The following is a 24,524-nucleotide window of genomic DNA, read 5'->3' as shown; positions in this document are numbered from 1 at the left end:
GAAAAAATAATTCGATCTGCAGAACTAAATAGATAAGGTACAACCTTTTAAAGAGCTGGCGTACTCCAATCATATTGATCATTGACCTCAACAACCGCGCCGTTAGTTCCGCTTTCTCCAGACTAGATRAGGAAGCGAAGCAAATGGATTTGGTAGTGAGCGAGGGCAAGATGAAATATCTCTTTCAACAAACAAGCAGTCGTCGCACTCGCGACTAAGCTCCCACGTCACTTTTGACAGTCATAACTTCGAAGTCGTAGATAATTTCGTCTATCTTGCAACCAGTATTAACACCAACAAKAATGTTAGTTTCGAAATCCAATGCAGAACTCTTGTCAACAGCTGCTACTTCGCACTCCGTTGGAAAGACTGGACCTGGCTTCGCTTGAAATTTCCAATTGGCGCGTTGGATGGCTCGCATTAGGAAAGGTATTGGTGACTGCACGACCTTCACAGAATGCTTGTGTTTGTGATTAAGTACGAAAGTAGTCTACTAATCTACGGAGATACCTACAAACGTGTTTACATACACAAATACATATGCATATAGCATATATGCAAACATATGTATATAGCATTAGAAAGCACATAAAATTTAATCATGTGACTTTCAAGCATTTACATTTCACCTCGTCTCAAAGTTCTTTTAATTTGAATACGTTTTTTTGTTAAATAAAGTAATTAGTTTTATTCTCATTTCGGCAATGGCCTTTTCTACCTCTTATTTTTCACTTAATGAGAAATTTCCAATTCAATGAATAYCGAACTACAACAAGAAGCCGCGAATCAAATTCATYAGCAAAAAMACAAAAAAAATAGAAATAAAATAAAATAAATAATGAAGGAAAAAGTTCAATACTGACAAACGTCTGTTTTTGCTTGTTCTTTTGTGTTGTTGTTGCTCATGGGGATGTCAAACAAATTGACCTTTCCAGTGCGTCGTGTTGAACTGCGGCGAACCGATATTCACCAACACTTGTCGCCTAAATGCAGGTTGCGGTTCTCACTGCCATGAACGAACATGTAATCACTTTTAATTGTTTTAACTAACTACGCGCACAGACGTTGCAAAAAGTAAAGCGACCACCCTGTAGAGAAATTTACCGTACACATAACTAGTCCAACCACTCACTCAACTCAACTCACTTTACCGGTAAATACCTTGAGAGTTCARCAGATGAAACAGAACCTCTCAAGGACTAAGGGGGTCCGCAGGGTGAACGTAAAGAAGCATGTTGCGTAAATGGTAAAATAAGATCGGCTCGGCTTTAAGTGTACACTATGCAGACAGCCTAATTTGTACTCTCAAGAAATGCCTTCTTGACTTGAAGCTGTCGCTATAACAGTAACGAGATCAACGGATTTGTGAAACCTCTAGATAATGGTGCCCGAAAAATCAAATATAAACTGAAAAGGTCGAATGTAAATGCTACGAKCTYYTCTCAAAATTYAAAAGAAATCAAGCAATATACATYTRTAGTAWATGATATACCGTATACCCTATAAGSCAAKTAGTGAAATTTCCTTAAAACTGGAAACAATAGTATTGAAAGAGCTTTTCTTCAGTTTACGAAGTTTAGAAAGCATGATAAAGCCCAAGAACTATTTTCAAAAGTCATAMCTGATTTGTGAGTTCACCGGTATTAGGCTTACATATTTCCTATCACTTGTAGCAAAATACGCCCGGATTACATATTTCACTTACCGTGGACTGAACTATTGACGGTTTAGATAAATTTTTACAGCATAAAAATTCTCATTGGTTGACTATACTCATTCTAAATGGCCAAGAATTGTAAACGCTTATTTCCCCGACCTTTCTCGATTCCACACTGCGTGGAACCTAACACTCGCTCCCACTAAATCCACAGCGATCATATTCACAAGCTGGACGAAGGAGTACAGGCTTGACCGTAATATTGCAGTCGATGGTGTTAAGATACTGAATGTCAATTAACCTAAGATTTTAGGTGTGACTTTCGACAACCTGCGTGACTTCACTCGATTATAGCCAAAGTACAGAACCGCATCAAAATTCTCAAGTCGCTAGCCGGCAGCACATGGGGAAAAAGAAAGAAATCTTATTAGCAACATATAAGGCAATCGACCCGTCCACAACTCCGTCGCCGCCTGCATGCTGTGAAATGCAGACGTCGAAGCTACAAACATGTCAGAACACTGCACTACGCACTACGACAAGATGCTTCTTAATGTCTCCCATCGAACACCTGCACAGTGAGGCCCGTATACTCTCAGTTAAGCAGCATAATGAACTCCTTTCCAAGCAATTTTTGCTACAGTGCTCGCGCCAGAAATCATGCATAAAATAATACGCCGACCAGACTTCGAACGCAACTAACTTCAGACATGCACTGACCACCATTCACAATGGAGCTTTTAACACCTTCACCGATTACCTCTCAGTGAATAGCGTACTTGGAGTCAAATCATCACCCATCTCAGAAGAAGAGCTCGAGTTGCTGTTAAAAGCAAGAGTGACCCTTGCGCAGCTTTCCTCTGGATAATGTTGCAGGTTAAACTGCTACTCTGAATACCCGCTTGATAATAGCCACCTTTTTGCATGCCCGGCTAGCCATATACATTTGACACCCTTCTCCCTTTGGTCCGACCCCCTCGAGACAGCACGTTCTCTGGGCCTACCGTTGGATGACGTCGATAACAACTTATCTAGTCCTTACCATACTAACGGGGATTAGGTACCCGYTACAACAACAACAACTTAACTCACTTGATCCACAAAGCTATTTCATGGATTATGTACCACGAGGTACATTCCTTCTGCGGGACSTGAGATGCCTCTTTTTTACCACGACTATACAAAACTGTAAATTGCTTTATAGGCAATAAAATGTATGGATTCAGAGACTCTGAAATATTTTTCAAAATATTTTTGCGAATCATAACTAAATTCTCATATTTACCGCGGGGAATTCTGCCGCACACACACTCACACAGCTATTACTTAGACATTTTACGCTGGTATGCATTAGCGTAGTGATTGTGGCAACTCAGCCGATCGCGAACTATCACCAGTTGGGTGATATGTCGTGACGATTTATATGACGTTTCAGCATGTACATATATACCAATATAGCACATGTACCTGTGTAAATGTGTATGCATGTGTTTATGCGTGTGTGAGTGTAGTGTGAAAAAAGGAAATATTTACACATGCCCACTCATCAGCTACTCGCACATGCCGGCTATGATTAATCTGTGAATATCTTYTTCATGCCTATTCTTGTAGTCAACAATGACCGGCTACTATGTCTACATACACACAAACACATRCAMATATATAGAAATGTCTTTAGCTGTTTTTACGAGTATGTGTTTTGAAGACTGCTCGTCTTGAAGTAATAAATAAAAGCTTATCAGGCAAACAGCTGATTACCTCGGATCACCATTCAATATTTGAGAAATAATGTAGAGTACAAATGTATGTATGTATATACTTAAACGATCCAATATATGTATATATATTTCCACATATGTATATATCATGTTGTAGTGTCTGTATGTCTTTAATTGGGTTCATATCAGTGACGGCATAGGTACTGCATAGGGCAGACATAAACGAATGTCAACTAAATTGCCGGCTTGTCATTAGTCGTAATCTTGAAGGTTTCCTAACGACTTCGAAGTCATTTTTGGAAACAAATTTTAGAAAAAAAAACACTATATTTACTCTAAACGATGGGTAATATGAGCATTTCAWGTCCCTACTCTGAGAGCCATCAACAAGCATCAAATTGTACTCGAAACACTTTTCATAAAATTTTTATCTTTTCGATCGACTGTAAACGGGTTCCACGGAGCCAAATGTTATGAATACGGTGGCTGATCGATGATTCATTGCGCTTTTGTCTCTAAATTCGRTCACAATAGAACTCTTTATTGGCAGTCTGTCTCTCCGGTACAAATTCAAGAAGCACCAAACCACAAATATAGAAAAAAACAATGAGCATCACCTCGATTTTTGAGCGGCTTTGGCGTGGTTTTTTTGGTTTCGGCTCGTTTTCCATTCMATTTCGACGATTGCTGACTTATTTGCATTTCAAACTCATAAACSYATATCTCATCAGCAGTTGTAGCCAGTGTAGGATGGAAACTCACACGATCATGCATGTTTTTTTTTCTATCAGCTTTATCGGGACGAGAACGTGCAAGAAAGTGTTTCATACACAAAATCATTGGAACGGACTCGCGTCCATCTCTCTAACACTTGTCTGACGACGTCACTTTTTTAATATTTTCTTCAGTCGGAGATGTCGAAGGTCGTCCAGAACGAGGCATGTCACGAAAACGGCTGCACCTTTGCGCTTTCTTATCTCACTTTCTTGTAGAGCGATATTGAAATAAATTTGCGTTGCTTTATCACTAGAATTACCCCATTTACTATTTCTAAGCGCTGAGAAACAGGCAACTATCGTTAAACTATTCTTCCATGAGTATATTGAGCAACTTKGTTTAGAGCTTGAAAAACTGGAAACTTGAAAAACTGTCTACGATCTTCTAACCGATTTATAAACAATTAATATTATTTCTCTTTTACAGCTCGTCATCGATGATATAACACTGAATAATTCTGGAGAAAAGTTCCTACAAAATAAGGAAATGTACCCACCCTACAAACCATTTAAAATCGTACTCACACCCGATGGCACAATCTCACATCTCTTCTTCAAGGAAGCAGATCCGATTTGGTCGACCAATTTCAAGCGTGCCATTGCATCTATATTGCAATTTCAAGTGGAGACTAGTGGTGCTTTTGTCGTGGATGAGGTAAATATTAAATAAAGAAGTTAATTCTATTTATTTACGCTTGAACTTTACACCTTAGATTGGTATACATGGCAAATGTTCGACAGAGTATTTCGTCTCGAATAAAACTAATTACATTTCCATACGCAAAACGCCGGAATTGAAAACATGCACGCCCTTCTCGGAAGCCATTCACGTCACACGCAGTAATGTACCCTCCAATACGTGTGAGTTCGACTTTCAAAAGAATGTCATTATTGGTAATGAGGCCATTTATGGCATGTTGCCACATCCGGTGACGGGTTACTTCCTCAGCATGGCGCATGTGAAGGGCACAACTTTGATACACACTTTTGAGTCAACAGGAGAGGCGCAGTATATAAACTCAGAGTAAACTACAGCGTTGCAATATTTGTTAGGTCATTAACCCATTTTTATATTTATTTTAGACTTTTACTGAATTTTCTGAATGAAACCTCCATCGATAATCCCATAGACATTGAGACATCCATGTGTTCCGAAGTGTCTGGCCTTGAACTTTTACCCGTCGAACTTAACGATCCAACAGGTGGACGCAATCCACAATTACAAGAATCTCTAATAACCGCAGCTTCCAGTATGCTTAATAGACTTGCAGAAGGTCTAGAAGATGCCGAACTACAATTTGGTGAACCTTATGATACTGCCGTTTCCGATTTGATAAAAGTATTGTCAGAAATGGATTATGAYTCCTTAAAGAAGCTTTATAGAGATGTAGATATCGGTACTTCGTATCGACAAGAGACGATACGAAATATATTTAACGAGATTATACCACGCATCGGTACAAAAGCATCGGTATATTTAACGAGAGATTTAGTGTTGGAAAAGGATCTCAAGTCTACCATTGCGGTACAGCTTCTAATTTCCATACCGTTTCATATATTTGAGCTATCAATCGATTTGGTAAAAGAATGTGAAGTATTTCTGACATTGGGTGTGTAGTTTAAGTGTTAAAGCCTTTGAGTAGTATAAATTTAGAACACATTTAATTTCATTGCAGGACCTGACAGACCAGACGTACACCAAGCAGCTATTTTGAGTTTCGCCACCCTAGTACATAACGTCTTCATAGCTGGACGCATTAATAAGGATGTATTCGAGGAATATGTGCAAAAATATTTCAATCTCTATTTGAGTAAGTTAGTTGTTGATTGAATTATGTCTACTTAAACATTCGTTTGTGTGATTATTCGCACAGATAGCAACGATTATGAGCAAAAAATGCTGTATCTACAAGGTCTGAGTAATCTACAAGTGGGCAATGTGGCCAACTATCTGGATCCCATTGTTAGCGATCCAAATGAAAATGAGGATATCAAATTTTTGGCCGCTTGGGTGACACTCTCCTTGGCTACAGAACGCGCAGAACGGGTATAGATCAGTAGCTTTCTTTTTATAGTAAAGAAACTAGTTATAGTATTTACAACTTTTTACAGATMTACGAAATCTATTGGCCAATTTTCGAATCGCGTAATGCCAGCTTGGAGCTACGTGTTGCCGCTGTTACGCTCCTGCTAATTTCAAATCCCACAGCAGCACGTCTTATCAGTATTCATCGCATTATACAAAGTGAAACCGATCCRCATATGATCAATTATTATCGTACAACCATCACCAGTATATCCGAAACAACGTATCCTTGTTATCAACATCTGTAAGTGGTCCCTTTAATATTACAGTGCTTGTATACGAGAAGATTTCGAAGAAGCTTAGAGTTGAGTTGTTTAGCCGAAGAGACCGAAACCCATATCGTCGTCTTCCTCTAACTCCGAATCCTCCTTTTTGGCTTCTTCAATCTTGATGTAATAACTTGCAACCAAACTCAACTTCTATAAGTTATTACTCTGTGGGCTTTCTCAAATTTTGATGTATGGTCTGGAGTATTCTGACAAGCATATACTAAGCTAAGATACATATATAAAGCTTTCCTTGGTAGTAACTTTATTGAAAAATGCACCAACTAATGGGTCTGTCCTAATAAACGTTTGTTTAGAAAAATTATAGTATTAATAACAATTTGGTCCACTATGTAGATAACTTTTATGTAGATAACAGATATGTATATCTTAATGTATATCCTATGGCTCATTTTTAACTCGCTTTTCATTTATCGTCATCTCACGTTCTACTAGTCGCCGTCTGCTCTCATATATGCATCGACATTTACCACAAAAGCCCGAACCACGCTACTGGGTCACCGGCAACTATATATTCGATTATCGTGATTCGAAATTCGGCATTGGTGCCATGTTACAGGCGTTTTTGGTTGGCGATTCGAAGTCAGACTTACCTGTAGTTGCTTATTTTAAATTCGACACAGAAGCGCTGGGAAAGTTTACCGGACAATTGGCGGTGAGTAGAGACATATCAWAGATCTGTTTATGCTTATTTGTTGTTATTTATAACCCAATGCAATCTGACAGTTATACATCAAGGCACGCGGTCTACCAGATGCAATTTTCCACAAATTTCTTAAAAATGCTGCGAATCCACTGAAATTCGAACACATCAAAGAGTTACTACATGCCATGAATGCGCCAATTATACAGTCAAAACCACTACATCTTGAGTTCATTCTACAAATGGAAGGCAAGACGGTGCTGTCTTATTACCTAAATCAGAAAACTTTCCAAAAACTAACCTATACTGACCGTAAGTACACCTATAACCTAACATGGAGCCTCCCTTTTGATCATCGATCGCTTTGCAGTTATTAACCGCGTGAGTTTCATTATACGCGCCGATAGTCACATCAATATGCAAACGGTACGTTGGCCATTCATGGCCAAATATTCAGTACCCACAGTTTTGGGTACCGCTTCAGATGTYTTACTGCAAACCACAGTGCTTACTTCATTGCGCGGCAACATTACGCAACATCAAGCTAATGATGTAATGAAGTCCGCACTGGAGATTGATGCGCGTTACTCGTCGTATGCGTCGTGCCGCAGTCGTAGTTACAATCCATTCTTAAATCTGGATCATGAGATTAATCGCGAACAAGGTTTTCTCATTTATGTGCCWTTCAATACCGATTTAAATCTGAATATTACTAGCAAATGTCTGCGTTACTCCTTTCAGCGCCCAGAGAATATGACCAGTGGGCTYTCATTCAAATCGCGTTCGATTACATCAACACGTGGTCAAATAACAAAAGCCACGGCACCATTCGAAGAGATCATGTATCCGGATCGACTAGTTGATGTGGTAAGCTATTAACTTTCGTTGAGGAAAACCAATTTATTTATACTGTTATATTTTTTAATTTCAGTTCCAACTATTCAAGTATGACACGGAGGATTTGGGTATTTCGATGTCCATAAAAACGAATCTTAATGAACTGAATAAATATCGTGGCATGCTGCTTAAGTCCGAGTTTATGGAAAAGTGAGTTTGTCATGGTGAAGTTATACGTTAATGAATTTTAATTTATAAATACTTCTTCTTTTATTTCCACAGTGGCTTCTCACGTAATGTAGTCATCAATTTCTTGATGTATGTTTTTGGTGTGGCCCAATTGAGTTCAATACATTTGGGCTACGATCGAAACTTTACAATGCTCGTACAGAACGATAAACCAACAAAGGTGAGTAGCAGCAACAGAACTATATTTACAATATCGCCGGATCCCAAAGATACTCTATATATTTAATATAACCTGTTTAACCAYCTTACTTGTTTAGATCGATGGCTCAATTTGCAAACAAGATCTCTTAAACACGGCCGAGAAGATTGGCCAACAATTTAGTTTAACTATGGAGCATTCGAGTAATTTGAACGTTAATGAAGCTTTACATAGTTGGAATATTACAATGGATGTTTATTCCTCAACCAAAAACAACTGGTTCAATGTTATTGGCAATTTGGAACGTACATCGAAAATCGACACGCGTGACTGGAAGGTAAGTGGAATCATATGACGAAGGTAATTTGAATTAGATTTATATGAAATAATGGAGACAGAGAGTACACAGCTGCTGGCGTACGCCGAGCCGATGATATTAATATCCGTTTGTTGGRTAATCGCTTTCTCATCCAATATGGAGAAAGTGCAAAATGGGTCTGATAGTGAACGAGGGCAATACGAAATATCTCCTGTCATCAACTAAACAGTCGTCACACTCGCGYCTAGGCTCCCATGTCTCCCATGTCTCTATTGCAAATATAATTCGGAGTCGTAGATAAGTTCGTTTATCTTGGAACCAGCATTAATAGCAACAATGTCAGCCTCAATCTCCAACGAAGAATAACTCTTGCCAACAGGAGCAACTTCGAACTGGCTAGGCAATTGAGAAGTAAAGTCCTCTCTCAACGAACGAAAATCAAGCTCTATAAGTCACTCATTATTCACGTCCTGCTATATCGTACAGAGACATGGACGATGACAACATCTRATGAGTCGACGTTACGCGTTGTAAAGAGAAAGGCGCTGCGGAAGATTTATAATCCTTTGCGTATTAGACAMSRCGAATATCGCATTCGCAAATTAAAAGATAGCGTCCGAAAGGACGAAAACACTCCTGCTCTGAAAGTATTCGACACAGCATCCGCCGGGGAAGGAGAGGAAGAGAATACCTCCTCCCCGTTGGAAAGACCTGGCAACATTTGGAATCTACAATTGGCGCCACATTGTGAAAAGAAACGACTGTCGCGCTGCTGTTAACCCGACTATAACCACGTAAGCGCTGTCTACAACAGCAAAGAGCTGTTGAGAAGAAGTTCCAGAAATACATATTACGGTCTTTCAACAKCAGAGTTATCCTCTCAGGCTTTACAAACGCAGAAAAACACATTCACTATGAGAAACAAGTGATTTCAGAGTTTATTAATGCGAGTTTCGCGAATCCAGTCATAGTTAAAACTTAAATGGATAACAGAAAATATTGCKCTAAAACATTAACAAATTATATACATAATATTGGTGTCAAATTAAGTTTATTTTACTTGTTGTTGTCGCTGCAGCAATATCGTTCAAATTTGTCAGCAGACTCATAGGCGTTTTAAAAACTCATAGAGGTTTTCAAGGCGTTTAATCTTCACCACCGCCAGCTTCMAGCTCCTCTTCAGCGGCAATCAATGCAACTATGCCCTCCTGTAGCGATTTGACCAATTCAAATTCGCTAAAACCCAAGCGACGTCTATTCGATATATCCATAACACCATCCTCTATTTGTGTATGCTCACCACCTGTACCACGTATTTGCAAACTCAACTCATCCGCCATGGCCTTGAGCTTATCCTCCTGCGCTGACAACAATGGCAAGCGAATATGTACCGAAGCGCGAAGCGTGGTGCCAAGATTAGTRGGACAGGCTGTCAAGTTGCCGTAGCGCGGATGACGCGCAAATTGCAGTGACTTCTCCAATTCGGTTATGCCCGTAACCAAACGATTATAGACGTCGCCTAAGATATGTAATATACATATATGTATATAGGTTACGTTCCCTTTAAGTGATTACAACAACAATTACCTAAATCACCGCACTTGGCCATCGATATTATACGCAAATGATCCTCCTCATTAACCCAAATTAAAAATGTCTCAGCCGGATTGTGGAATATACCACGACCGGTAGGCCAAAAACGATAACAACCTGCAGTGGTTAAGTATTCATCGCCACGTTTGAACAGTATATGGCGTGCGACCATTTCACGTTGAATATCTGGCTCAATCTCGCCCATGCTATAGTAAGCGCCAGTTAGCTCACCATCCAAACCYTCAGCGGCGGAACGCACTTTCTCCTCTATTTCAATATATTGTTTCTCACGCAATTTCGGAAAATACGGATAACCTTCCAGATTGCGTGCTGTGCGAATTCTTGCCGACAGTATATATTTGCGCTCCGGATCCAAGTTTTCAATCTCATCTACATTACCCCAATCGGTTTCTTTTTGTAGTATATCGCTCTCATTTTCCAATTGACCATGATAGTCGCGTATAACCGGATCGAAGAGTTTGGTGAAGACATCATATGAATCGGCATCAGCAGCATAAACGCCACAACTGGAGTCGTGATGTGTTGTACCCGATTGTATACAATCGAAAAGGTTCGCTTCAGTAGGCGCTGCAGTTGTCGTCATCATATACTCGTCCAACACTTCACGCGTCAAATATTTGCGTAGCAGTGAGTTATTGTATTCTTCATCCTCCGTCAGACTCTTGAAGCCCTCTTCCAATAATTCAGCGATCTCCTCGGGTGTCTTCTTGCTGTTTACACATAAAACAAAAAATGTGTGGTTAAGGTTTGAGTGGTAGACTTATATGTGGCTTCAGAACTTACATTTGACTGCGCAAACGTTCCAATTCTTGCTCCAGYCGTGCTATGGTCTTATTGGCTTCATCAAGATCGGCTTTCATCATGTCGAATTGATCATCATCCGGACAAGACTCACACATAAATTTACGCACAAAGCGTATGGCATCATCTGGCTTATTCTGCTCTTCATAGAGTTTAATTAGCGCCTTGCTGAGTGCATCTATAACACCGGCGCGCTCCAAGTACTTGCGGTACTGCACTCGTTTGGATTCAATCTGTGTTGAACGAGAGTAAAACTCTTTAGAATATACACATAAACAATGAAGCGTCACGAAACCTACTGAAGACATGTTGTGTGCTTGAGCGCGACTAAGATTAGAAATTAWAAAGGATTTCTCGCTTTCTTTTAATTACAACAACAAACTCTTTTACTTTATTTTATAACCAASGAATATAGAATTTAAATTAGAAATTAAAAAGTGTTATTTGTGAATTTCGTTTTAATTSTAATCAAACACAACTGCAAAATTAGACCGTAGTTTCACAACGCTCTTTACAACTGGCATAAATAAGWAAAACTGAAATTTTAGCTGCCTAAAAAAATTAAACATTCACTTGTATTCGTTTTTGAAAAGATTTCAAAATCTCAAAACGAAATTGTACGCCATAAAAACACGGCTCTATCGATCAAACACAACGGACTGAGTGAAAACGGCATGCAAGGTAATGGAGTTGCAGTTGTTAGCAGCACGACGTCGGCCATGCTAGACATGTTGGTATCGCTATTATATAGCACAAAGTGTAAATGCATAAACATATATGTAGGAGCTGTTGGAAGGAGCGCAATAGTCACAAAAGCCTTACCCCCAAAMGCAGTCAACGAACTGTTGAAGGATTTCACAGTCCCACAATGGTAGGAGCACGCGYTATATGCTGAAGTCCGTATGTATGTATGTAGGTGTATTGAGCAAGCGTTGTAAGAAGACAATTGTACATTCTGCTACGCTGTTGTTTTGTTGTGGTAACTAACGTGTCTAACGCGCCGACACCATGGCAATTTGTGTGAGCTACACTGCGGTGATTAAAGTGATAGAAGAAAGTGAAATTTTGGAAAACTAAGTTGTTATGTTTTGGAACACCAGAAAATATTTCCAAAACAGTTGTGAAAAATGCTACCGAGTTGAAAATCTTTGCTCGTATATATTTCTGCAACTATGTGTTGAAAGCATAAGTACTTTTCAAGTCTATAATTAGCAATTGAAAAGTCGATAATCATAAAAAAAATTWTATTTTTCCTTTCCTTTTAAGTCGTTCCAACATTCACTCCTCGCATTGACATCCATTTTTCAAACACGTATTTCSAGACTTTAAGAACCACACACACCTAATATACATATGCTGCATATATAGTAATAAAGTATATACATATATTATATAATAAATGAATACAAGCAAAAGGAGTATGCTCCATGTAGCGCCTTGCAATAGCCATTAATACCTTCAAGGTGTAAACTAACACAGACCACACTTTCCTATAGCGTACTATATTTAACCTCAAATTGAGCTCATTTTTAAGCATTCATTGTGTGTTTTCACACCCAAGTAGAATTGTTTATAAACTTTTCAATGTCATAAGCCTACATATTTAGACGAGACGAGATGAGTTTAGACTCAACTCGTCAACCAAACTTTTAAAAAGTTTACCAAATGCAAAGTATATATGATTAAGGACCTACTTAACTTTGTAGCTTCATTCATCTTTTTTATTGGCGTAGACAGCGCTTACGCGGTTATAGCCTAGTTTACAACAGCACGCCAGTCGCTCTTTCTATTCGCTGCTTGACGCCAGTTGCAGAGTCGATGTTAGGACTTCGGGGCGTATGCACGTCTAGAATACTGGATACGTGTCTTCCGTCTATCACAAAGTGATCGTTCTGGTTGATGGCTTTTCGATCCGGAGGCAGTCAGGTAGCTTAGTGAATTTTCCTACGCTGGAATTTAGTTAAACAGCTAACTATATTTCGGGCCCCGGCGAAGTCGATCAGCATCAACCCATTTGAGATTCATCTCAGTCCTTGCCCCGTGCATCGCACTTCTTGGATGGCAGTGGAGTTTGCCTTTATTTTAACGAGGACATCAACCAGCTGGGCATCGGCACGTTCCCAATTAAGGAACCCGACATCCCTGGTGCATGTTCTTAAATCGTAATCCTTAATGCGTTTGCAATGRTCGTCATCAAAAGTGGGTCTTTGGTCCCTGGTCCGAGACTGTTGTTTCATTTTCATTGGGTTGTTTTCGTCCATTCGGACGAGAGGACCTAGCCAGCGTAGGCGCTGTCTTTAAAATCGCTAAAGTATTTCATTTTCGCGACATTCGCCGTGGTCAATGCGCAAAGAACCATAAATCTTCTGCAGAACCTTTCTCTCGAAAACTCGTAACGTCGACTCATCAGATGTTGTCGTCGTCCTGCCTCTGCATCATATAGCTGGACGGCAGTAATGAGGACTTATAGGGTTTGGTTTTTGTTCGTAGATAGAGGACTTTACTTCACAATTGCCTACTCAGTCCGAAGTAGAACCTGTTGGCTAGAGTTATTTTGCGTTGGATTTCGAGGCTGACATTGTTGTTGCTGTTAATACTGGTTTCAAGATAGACGAAATTATCTATGACTTCGACGTTATAACTGCCAATAGTGGCGTGGGAGCTAAGTCGTGAGTGCAAACAACTGTTTGTTTGATGACAGGAGACATTTCGTCTTGTCCTCGTTCACTACCAGACCCATTTGCTTCGCTTCCTTATCCTTTCTGGAGATGGCAGATTCTGGAGAAAGCAGAACTAACGACGCAGTTATTGAGGATAATAATATCAATATCATCGGCGTACACCAGAAACTGGGACTATTCTTAGGGAGCTAAATTTCGATTTCAACTTAATGGAGCCATGAAAACTAATAAAAATTATCCTTTGTAACTTCTTTCCGAGAATATTACGGGAAACAATATCAATTTTAACTTATTTTCACAGATTTATTAGGCCTGAAACCTAACCWATATTTCAAACCAATTTATTTACTYTYTCAGGCAGAAATCAATGCAACCTATGCACCACTCGTATTCACGAAGCGACCGCATACCTTCAATCTAGATGTGGAATTCGGCAACGCAAGCAGAACGAATGAAAATCCGCATAATACTTCAAAAGTGCATTTCTCCGGCAGGGCAGGCGTAAGTTGTTTGAAGAGTTAAACGATATGTATATTCAAAAAAAATCTTAACAAATATTTTATATACCTTCAGCCTTCGGATTATGCACGCGATTTCTTACTCTCAGACAATCCACTCACCGACACSGACTTTTGTCCGAAGGAAGTACTCAAATTCAGCCCGATACCTACCTCGAAATATTGTAAGCGTAGTAATTTTGAGAACTTCACATCGATCACCAAATATGATATGGATTTGAAATTCGATAATGTAAGTKGACAATTTTTAATCACATAAAATAACTTAAGGTACTCGTATTGCACTATTTCAACATATTGTATGATATATTTATTRGCTTTAAAAAATATTCCTACTAAATAGATATAAGGTTAGATTAGGCTAGGTTAAGTCGTGCGGTTGATTTAAAATGACTCTTACTTCGACAGAAAATACATCCTTTGTGTTACCCATAATCTCCTTGAGTTTTCCCCCGATTATCGAGTTCGAAAGTGATGATATTACAGAGTATTGAATCCCTCCAGACTGGCTTCACGCCCTGCGGGTTCTTGTTATATTGCTGATACTCTCACTACCTTTGATTGAGAGACCTCTTTATCCTACGTAATAGAGTTAGTCACTCTTTATTAGGCGAAGGTTGGGTTGATTGAATGCCTTTGTAAGAAAACATGGCAATCTTTCAACGAAAGCTTAGTTATGTAGTAAAAAATTTTGAACTCTTTGAGAGATCGGCCAGATATTGTGAACGAAAAAAGTTCAGCGCGTTTTTTACTGCAGTTTTGAAAAGCTWTAGTCTCAATGAAGATATCTCCATTACTGATATTGCCGGTTTGATTTTAAAACGGAGCTTTCGATAATAAGTTCGGTTATACCTCGTATGTCTTTTGTTTTTGATGTTAGGTTTAAGTATGTATATAATTACAAAAAATAATTATTATATTCTATATGTTCTGATGTCTAAAGTGCAATTACATACATATACAAATAATTTATTTATAACATTATCTCCTCTAGATGCCTGCCTGGTTTGATTTATGGTCTACGCGTTTGGACCACTTCGTCTCAGCCTTGTCTGAGAAAAAGGTGGAGAGTCTTAATTTGGATGAGGAAATTAATTTCTCACTTCAAGCGCCCAACGACCATTTCTGGSTGACGGTGGAAGTGAACGGTGTGAATTGGCGCATTTATCATATACCATTCTTGCAGAAATTGGACTCCAAATATGATGCCTCACATGAGATATCCTATGATTCGGGACTCAAACGTAAGTTATTGCAAAAAAAAAGGTTGCTTAATTCATATTGTGGAACCTTACTCCGTTAAATATAACCTACTCATGTCTCTCCGACGGGATCAATGGAGTGAGCATTACTTCATGGGAGAGAATAAGACATTTAAGTCTCCTCTATCGTAAGGACTAACTGACACTTAATCTGTTGTAAATGTTTTAATGTTATTATAATTAGAACGGACGCTTCGCTRACAGCTTTTCATTTTAGTGCTGTCAAATTTCCCTCCCTGAAACTACCGCCAAATGTAGTTTCCAACTTTTCCCGTATACTTGAAAACCGAGGACAATGATAGAGTACGTGTTCAGAGTCTAAAGTTATGACAAATTTGTCTTAAATTTTCCTGTAGCTTAAAAGCTAACTTCTGTTTTCTTCACAACCATATCTCTGTCCGTCCATCTATCCATAAATACAAGAATTAGTCTCTCAGTTTGTGAAATAACGAATAAATTTTTATTGGAAATTTTGCGGACACATTCTTTTTTCACCAAAAAGCAGCGCATTTGTCGGAAACTTTAATAATGGTCTACTGTAGCGTTTTTTCCTTGCGGGTGAGCGGGTGGAAAATGCCTTCCGCATCATCAGTACTATCCTTACAGAAACAATATGTGCCMCTTGCAGGTCGCTAAAAMCCCTCCTCTAAGGAACCGTCRCCCACCCTKKAACCACATTTKCRTTGCTTCAGAGTGGCGTTCCATTTTTCCCAWGGAAAGATTTACATCTGCGCACCTWCGWCCAGGTCCCKCTTTTTGCTGCGTAGCAAGATTACATAACGCTGATTAAATTGGGCCAACCATGTCTTCTACGGCGATGTGTTCTCGTTGCTATCGCACACATTCAAAGAATGTGTATTCAGCGTTATCCTCTGWCRCGTAGTTGCATTGGCATGAYGGCCCTTCGACTTTTCCCATTCTGTGGATGTACTTTTTGGAGTGTTCGTGACCGGATAACAGATTACGGCTTGCCCATAAGTTTAGTACTTTTACTAGTCTGACCGTCCATCTGCCGCGACTCTTATTCTTCCATCTTCGTTGCATTATTGTTATTGTATCTTTCTTTATTTGTTCTAAGACACTCTTGTTACTTTCGGATGCCAGAAGGTCAATCCCAATTGACTGCTTATAACTAATATTGCATCGCCTGATATAGTGCGGTAGCCCTGCAACTCTGAAGGCTGAGGTGCAGCGCACTCTGATCTCTACTACACTTACGTCGGTTTTCCTTTTTAAGCACATCTGCCCAGCTTTCAGCTCCGTATAATAAGACGCTGATTATCTTCGACATTAGAAGCTTTCTCTTTTCTTGGCTGAGGGCTACGATGTTGGCTATTAGTCCACTGATTTGCTAGTTGGTTTTCGCTGCCTTTCTTGGGGTGTGCTGTTTAGTCTGGGATCCAGTCTTATGGAATCCTAAGTAGTTTACTAATTTTTGTGTCCTAAAGTTATCCGTAGTCATTTGCATACTTATTTCAAGAGGTATGTGCTCTGTTTTTTSTGTAGCGAGTTGGAGTTTGTGTGAGTCGAGCCATGCTTGCGTCCRTATCATGACACGATTAAGCTTTCTTCACGCTTCTTCAGTGTCTCTTGCTGTAATTGCTGGTGTAATGTGGCGCACGTGGTCAATTACGTACGATTCGTCTGACATTTCTTCTATAGCATATAGCTGACATACAAGCTGACCGATAAAATCAAGCCCTCGTATGTAGAACTTTTTTTTAGTTGTAAAGGGTATTATATGTAGCTACAGGGTAGCCTAAGTCAATCAGTTGGCAATTCTTTCACCTTTTTTTTACACTGAAAAAACCCAAAACTCTGTAATTATGAGTATTTTACAATTTTATAAATATGTATAGTATACTATATTTATTACATAATAATTGCAGGCTCGTGCTCGGTAATAAATGGCATGATTAACACCTTCGATGACTACCTAATCAACCTGAGCGAATTCACCAAAGTAACCGTGGCGAAACACTGTCAAACGCTATTGGCCGCTGACTGTTCGGTGTTGCCAGAGATGGCCATATTTTTATTGCCCTCGCCGGAGAATGGTTTAAGTGCAAATTATGGTTTACGTGTTTATATTGGACAGAATTACTTCACATTCCGACCGGTAGATAATCGTACGAAACTGCAAGATGATGCGCCCATATACATAACGGTTAACAGTAATGAGACATTGATCAATTTGCGCGATAAGCCATACAGATATCCGGAGGATGTCAGCGACTACGATTTTCAGTGAGTAAATTGGGTACATAAAATTTGTTTTTGGATTTTTTTTTATAAACTGTAAAATTTTTATCGTCTGYAGCGTGGAATTGACCGAACATAATATACTGATCGTGGAGAATGCGCTAATGCATGCGACCATACAATTCGATTTGTCCAATGTATTGAATCTGGAAATTTACGGTCTCTACAAAAGTAAGATGTGTGGACTCTGCAGCAAACCGTTAAATGCAATGCAAAATTATACATTATGCATGTAGCGGAGAAGGTTTCATTACATACAAACATACAAACATACATACATACGTACATATGTACATTGTATATTAAAATATGCATAAAAATATGTTATGTAGAGTAGCAAGTTTATTAATACGTATAAAATTACAAATGAATGAGAAATTTTAATAAAAAATAAATAAAATAAAATAAAATGACAATTCAAAACAAATGGACATTTAATTCAATATGTTCACAAAAAAATTTGTATGTTTGTATATAAGTGGTCATATTTTTAAATTCGCTTTCGGGTATGTACCATGTCATATATAGGAAGTAGAAAACTTAAAAACTAACTTAGAAAAACTAACACCATTAAATAAACGAATATAGTTCGTTTATGGCGTGTGGAAAATAACGTTATTCGTTTATTGCGTGTTGAAAATAACGTTTGCTGGTAGTTTATACATATCGTTTGCTGGTAGCCGAACAAGTTAACGTGGCATTTTGAAACGTATCTGATGCTCACGATCACGATGCAGCTGAGAGAGCAAATGTATGCGTAGTTGTACGATATTCTCCAAATTTTGATTACATAGCTGGCAAGTGAGCGTTTGTATGGGGCCATCACTGAAAAAATATGATAAATTCARTTTAAATTTTACTTTTCAAAAAATGGTTAGCATTTTCAACTCACAACTGACACAAGCGATGCAACTCCTGACAGTGTACSCCCAACGAGTGTATACGATCGAATTTCTCATCGTATAATCTGAGTGCTGAATGCATCGGGAACAATGATCGATGACCGTAAATGGGTTCGGTTTCGATCAAGTCTTCTACATCGTATCGTTGCCATACATTATCGTGACTATCCACATGTGTTTCAATATATTTGCGATTTTTGTTCAATAATCTACAGGAACGAAAGTAGAATAATAAGTTTTTTGAATGTTAAAGTAGAATATAGAAAATAAATGAGCTAAGTATGCATAAAGACATATAGCAAAAGAAAATACGATATTAAAAAGTAAAAGTAATCTTGGAGAGAATTTTTCGATGTCTTAGGTATATTATGAGTTCTGAGTGGTCTAAGGCATTTTTCCACACAAAAAATGTACAAATGTACAACATTTCCTTGACCATACAAATGATGACACGTGATCTTAATGCAGCCTAACAATGAGGGAAAAGATGACAAGAGAAAATACCAGACGAAAAAGAGTTAAACGAAATAATTAACAAGCAAATTCTGGAATAYAAATTGGAACCAAAGATAATTATTTCAAAATAACCCAAAAATGAAAAAAGGGCTATGCCAGTGAGACCTTCATGACATAATAATTTAATTTTATACCAAGAAAAAACTGGACGAGGAAGAGTTAAACGAAATAATTAACGAGCCAATGCCGAAATATAAATTGGAATCAAAAATAAATGCGTCAAAATAACCCGAAAATGAAAGCCTGGCCTTTTGTAAGCCAGGCCTTCATGACTTGAGTTGATTTTATACGAAGGACTATCAGCACAACAACAAAACCAAACCAATGTATGACCATCGAGAGACTAGTAGCAAAGCAACCCACAGCAGTCGGATCTATGTAACCGGAAGAAACAACAAAAGTAGAAGAACCTCGGAGAATCTTAGTAGACGCACAGAAGTATGTCAGAATATATATTTTCAGGCTTAACGGCCAATATCCACCTAACTGGCACGAAATATGTAAGGAATACATAACTACAACTCCACAAGTGTCTTGCTCACAATCAATTTTTGCTTATTCGCTTACCTTATAATTAAGTTTTTAATTTTGGCAGATAAATCGGCGCGCATATTTGGCAAAATAGTTGGACGCTCATCACTTGGATCCGTGTATAATATGGTATCCATGCAATAGCGCAGTTGATTAATCTGTAATTGAGAAAATTTCATAAGAAAAACATGCATAACCCTACTTTTATTTCTCAACTACAATATAAAATTAAATCTAAATGTCAACTCACCAACTCCAAATCGTCCTTTGTAATGTCAGCATCTAGATTCAAGACAATATCGTGCTCCTCATAAAGTGGCTTATAGTTATCCATATTATAACCCAARCCCGCTAGTATTGCTACATATTTGGTTTTATTAATATTCCGTTTTATCTGCATGGTTGGGCAGAAGAGCAGCGTCATTAATGCGCTAAAACCATGTATATTGGGCATAAGTGTCGTCGAGCGCGCTGTAAGCGTTTCGGTGTTTTGCGCTTCCGTAATGCTGGCCGCAACAATTAGACGTTCGTGTACATCCTGCGGATCTGTGTCGATCAACACGGAATTCACYGAATCACGTTCGACGTGCACACTCTTCCAGGTGCCTATGCGCACGGCGGAGAAAATCTTCGTCTCGAGCGCACTATATGGACCGCGTAGGTTAATAGTTTTGGTGCAATATTCACGTGGTGGTGGATCCACTTCGACATCGACTTCCGGTTGTATGGAGCGTAAATATTCTTCATTTTGTTTGGAATGATCTTCATCGAGAAAACGTGTAGCAACAGCTTGTTTACGTAAGCGGAAATCATGATCGGCCTGCAATATGAAGTAAAAAATAATAATTAAAACGATTATTCATATGACAAACGTTTGACTACCAACCTTGGACATATAATTCTCATCCGATTTATGTGCGAGCCCCTTTTCCACCAATATATCGTTTAGTGTGCCCGTAGCGGTTTTTATAATCACATTCGAAATACCAGACACCACTGAGTAAACTTCAATTTCCACCACACCCGCATCGGCTGTTTGTTGCATGAATTCCATTGCTTCATCGGGCCATTTGCCGCTGGGACATTTCACCGTTGACGGCTCGACCATTACAAGGCGACATTCAAACATACGCGGTGGTATGTCGTGGAGCGACTCACAGTGACGCGAGAAGCGACGCAATTGTTCGAAATCTATAACATCAGTATTGCCATAATCGACGAAGAATACCTGGAAGCCAAACATATAATTAAAATGAGGTACTCCAAACTGAACAATTTTTTTTGGAGATTGCATACAGATAGAGCTGCCTTGGAAAATTATTCATGCTAATTTTTGTGAAAATATATTATCAAATAAAAACTTTTTTCTATACAAAGACTAGATTTTTCGATCAGTTTGTATGCCAGCTATATACTATAGTTATCCGATGAGCGCTTTCTTGACGAAAAAAGGGCGTATACAAAATTTCAGATCAATATCTTAAAAACGGAGAGTTTAGTTCGCGTATACATATGTTATAGGGTCTCCGACGTTCCTTCTRGGTGTTACAAACTTCGTGACAAATTTTATATACCCTTTCCAGTGTATAAAAAACAAAAAAAAAATTTTATTTTTTGTGATGAAAGAATTCAGCTAGTGTCAAGGCAGAAAAACTATTATAAACGAAAATTAGTAAAAACAAAAAAATATTTTTCCCGCCCTGCAAATAAAAACCACCCTTAATACAGTATATGTATATGTATGAATATTAGAGCGGGTCGATTTTTCTTTATGAAACTTTATAAAACTTTGTCTAAGATAATGCGGGTCTTGCACTGCTTTCGAGCCAGCGATTCTTAAAAAAAAAAATTAATAATCGTCAAATAGTCAAATAGTCAATAGAATATCTAAAGTCATCAAAGTATTAAGTTTCATTCGCATAATTCAAGAACGAATTTTTAAGATAACAAAAAATTTCACCTTAATACTTGCTTCCTCGTTTTAGATTCATAGTCTCTTGGGCAAAATTAATCAGAGTGATCCACAACATATTTACAGCAAACGCGATTTTTTGATTTTTTTTTTTGGCTCCCTGTAAATCGATCCGCTCTAATCTAATCCGATCTAAATGAAAGTAAGCATAATTCATTTGTTTGTCATAAATACCTTAAATTGGCAATGTTGTCGCGCCGCAGTTAGCACTTTCACTATCCTAGCGCGATGGTATTTATTTTCAAACGGTGCGGCCACCATCATGCCTTTAGCTATGGCGGCAGGACTATTGAAACGACCGCTTTGTAGATTTTCGGGACTATTCAAGAGTGCATGGATTTCACGTAAACGCTCCATTTCCGAAAGCGGTTGAAAATAAAATTTACTGCAACTTTCAATCTAAATTGAAGGCGTAAATATAAATACATATATACATATATCTTTATAATTAGATATGATAGCTTTGTGCTCACATGTGTTATATAGCCGCGTATCATTTTTTGAAAAACAGAGGGCAAGACAACTAATTCAGGATTTTTGATTTGCTTCTTGACCGGTTGCCAAACACCTTCCACCATTGTGCCAATACGACGCTCCTCGGCATAGCGCACCTCGTTACGTGGACTGCGAGAGAAATCATGTAATTAATTGATTATGTTTTCAATATGTTTTTTTTGTTTTTAAATTACTCCATGACACGTATGCTTGAGCGTATGCCAAGCATACGCATGCGCACAGCCTTATAAACATCGGGGCAAACACGACCCGGTACAAGCAGCCGATACGTGCCACCATCATCATCGGCATCTTGATCTTTTTTGAAAGTGACAAACACACGTTCGGCGCCTGGCTGAAAGCGCACTTCGATATTCTTCGGATGTATGCGCATAAATTTAAAGAGTTCTTTAATGGAGCCCGTATACAGTTGGCCAATATGACGTGTATTGAAGCCGGTAAAGTAGACGGTATTGCACGGATCATTGCCGCAAAGCGTATGGTAAATACCACGTTCACGTTCGGTATCATTCAAATTCGAACGTGTAAAATAGTTGGGATAGAAAGCGCCAGCAATAATGATTTTCAATATAATGATTTTTTCGCGATCAATCCAACAAACACGTTGATAGGCATGCTGCTCGCGTATGCCAAGCCTTTGCAGACGTTCACGTAATTCCAAMACAAGCAAATGCATTTCTTTCATTGAACGCAAATTGATGAAATAACGATTGGCCCAATAGTGTTCGCTGGCTTCCTCGTGGATATTTTGTTGTTCGCGCATCGATGACCAAAGCTAATAATAATAAAAAAAAAAAAAGAACAAGTTTCAGCGACGTTTGAATACAGACATGAGGGTGCTCCGGAAGTTTCAGTTTTTGTCGTGGAATCATTTACTTTTCCCCATATATTTAACATAGAACTTTTTAGTCCTTTGTTTAAATTGTTTTTCTTCCACAAATAAATCTACGACCTTGAAAAGTAGATAGCCTTATACAAAATTTAGCGCTCTATAAAAAAAAGGTCTGAATGATTTTTTCCATAGAACCACTGCTGTAACATTTATGCGTAGTTATAAGTTATGCATCAAACGTACAGAGCACACAGAAGTGCCTTTTAAATTCGGTGTTGCTCATACGACATGGTGTACATGCATGCAGTTGGCACTGTATAACTAAGATATTATATAACTTTAAGCGCGTATAACTTTTAAAAGAAAGTTTTTATAGACAAATGAATTGGACCCTTTTGTAGAACGCTGAATTTTGTATTAGAATATATTTTTTCAAAGTTGTGGCTATACTTCAAATAAGATTTGTGTAATTAAAAAAAGCTTGTTTACATTGGGCAATTTTTTTAGGRCAAAAACTGAAACTTTGTTTGCTCGTCAGCAAAAAAAAAAAAAAGTTTGGAAAACTCTTATAAACCTACACGGTAAGCTCTTAAAATGGCAAACAAGTCCGAGCCAGAGCCGTCAGCCCAAACTAGTTTTTGTATATATGCCTCTACTTGGGTGTTTTCACGACCACGACGATCGACGCCAGAGCGGAATATGGAACGCACACTTAAGCCGGCAGCTAACAAAATACAATATGTTAAACTTAACATAGAGCTCTGTTAAATATATAGAGTTTACTACCGATTATAATCGCTTCTTCCATAGCGCTGAATATATAACCCAACAATATGAGACGTGTTAGACGTATATCTAATGGCATGCCGGCCATCACACGACCCATAAAACTCAAATCACCATCTTGTATGGAATATGCSCCATTAACGGTGGTGAAAAGTGCGCCCACCTCTTTCAAAGTCAATATCGTGTTATGTATGTCCGAGAGATTTGGCGGTGTCATAGCCAAACCGAGTATATCTGGCGGTGGTCCCATGTCAAGCATTTTGGCTTTAAGCACTGCATTTTCTAGTGGGCAACGCAACATTTCAGCGGTACCAAATTCTTCCATATAGTGCTAAAAAGAAGCATATGTACATATTTTTTAGGTTATGATCAAATGCAAATTTTTAAATATGCATACTTCATAGAAATCTTTTGAGACCATACGATAGACACGGCCRTTCATTACACGACCTGCACGACCAGCACGCTGACGACAATTGGCACGTGATGCCCAATGCAGTTGCAACGACGAAAAATTTGTAGCAGTATCAGTGATCAGTGACTTCGTTAGGCAAAAATCAATGACTAAAGCAAGAAAAAAATATATACATAATATATATAAATTAAATATATTATACAAA

At 38.5% G+C, this 24,524-nt stretch overlaps 3 protein-coding genes across 4 annotated transcripts in view; 1 reads left to right on the top strand and 2 right to left on the bottom strand.

The window, feature by feature from the left end:
- Positions 1-18,219, top strand: part of LOC108969506 — a 21,310-nt gene extending 3,091 nt beyond the window's left edge. The window contains exons 4-20 of the mRNA XM_018934258.1: positions 4,579-4,806; positions 4,865-5,175; positions 5,235-5,761; positions 5,828-5,962; positions 6,026-6,198; positions 6,264-6,481; positions 6,960-7,179; positions 7,251-7,479; positions 7,538-8,034; positions 8,099-8,214; positions 8,287-8,413; positions 8,511-8,729; positions 14,165-14,308; positions 14,381-14,557; positions 15,320-15,569; positions 17,477-17,834; positions 17,908-18,219. Of these exons, the coding sequence (XP_018789803.1) occupies positions 4,579-4,806; positions 4,865-5,175; positions 5,235-5,761; positions 5,828-5,962; positions 6,026-6,198; positions 6,264-6,481; positions 6,960-7,179; positions 7,251-7,479; positions 7,538-8,034; positions 8,099-8,214; positions 8,287-8,413; positions 8,511-8,729; positions 14,165-14,308; positions 14,381-14,557; positions 15,320-15,569; positions 17,477-17,834; positions 17,908-18,085 (4,107 nt within the window). The 3' untranslated portion in view covers positions 18,086-18,219. The remainder of the gene's footprint in view (positions 1-4,578; positions 4,807-4,864; positions 5,176-5,234; positions 5,762-5,827; positions 5,963-6,025; positions 6,199-6,263; positions 6,482-6,959; positions 7,180-7,250; positions 7,480-7,537; positions 8,035-8,098; positions 8,215-8,286; positions 8,414-8,510; positions 8,730-14,164; positions 14,309-14,380; positions 14,558-15,319; positions 15,570-17,476; positions 17,835-17,907) is intronic.
- Positions 9,625-11,741, bottom strand: LOC108969507 (arginine kinase). Its single transcript, XM_018934259.1, has 4 exons — positions 11,426-11,741; positions 11,109-11,359; positions 10,299-11,035; positions 9,625-10,230 (listed from the first exon to the last, which is right to left on the bottom strand). The coding sequence occupies exons 1-4, from the start codon at positions 11,432-11,434 to the stop codon at positions 9,857-9,859; spliced, it is 1,371 nt and encodes a 456-aa protein (XP_018789804.1). The 5' UTR covers positions 11,435-11,741; the 3' UTR covers positions 9,625-9,856.
- Positions 18,220-18,282: 63 nt separating the features above from the next.
- LOC108969492 (probable ATP-dependent RNA helicase spindle-E) overlaps positions 18,283-24,524 on the bottom strand; it is an 11,354-nt gene continuing 5,112 nt past the window's right edge. The window contains exons 8-19 of one of the 2 annotated variants that reach the window (XM_018934243.1): positions 24,302-24,468; positions 23,905-24,235; positions 23,697-23,842; positions 22,460-23,061; positions 22,244-22,394; positions 21,945-22,169; positions 20,685-21,026; positions 20,049-20,618; positions 19,835-19,956; positions 18,742-18,960; positions 18,497-18,674; positions 18,283-18,466 (exon numbers count right to left, since the gene is read on the bottom strand). In XM_018934243.1, the coding sequence (XP_018789788.1) occupies positions 18,539-18,674; positions 18,742-18,960; positions 19,835-19,956; positions 20,049-20,618; positions 20,685-21,026; positions 21,945-22,169; positions 22,244-22,394; positions 22,460-23,061; positions 23,697-23,842; positions 23,905-24,235; positions 24,302-24,468 (3,011 nt within the window). In that variant the 3' untranslated portion in view covers positions 18,283-18,466; positions 18,497-18,538. Of the gene's footprint in view, positions 18,675-18,741; positions 18,961-19,834; positions 19,957-20,048; positions 20,619-20,684; positions 21,027-21,944; positions 22,170-22,243; positions 22,395-22,459; positions 23,062-23,696; positions 23,843-23,904; positions 24,236-24,301; positions 24,469-24,524 lie in introns of both variants that reach the window. The other variant, XM_018934241.1, reaches the window with a different exon arrangement.

This window comes from Bactrocera latifrons, unplaced genomic scaffold (genome assembly GCF_001853355.1).
Source record: "Bactrocera latifrons isolate USDA-ARS-PBARC rearing strain unplaced genomic scaffold, ASM185335v1 scaffold_254, whole genome shotgun sequence".
Taxonomy (NCBI): domain Eukaryota; kingdom Metazoa; phylum Arthropoda; class Insecta; order Diptera; family Tephritidae; genus Bactrocera; species Bactrocera latifrons.
The sequence above is the reverse complement of the archived record's forward strand: the minus strand, read 5'-3'. Positions and strand labels throughout refer to the sequence as shown.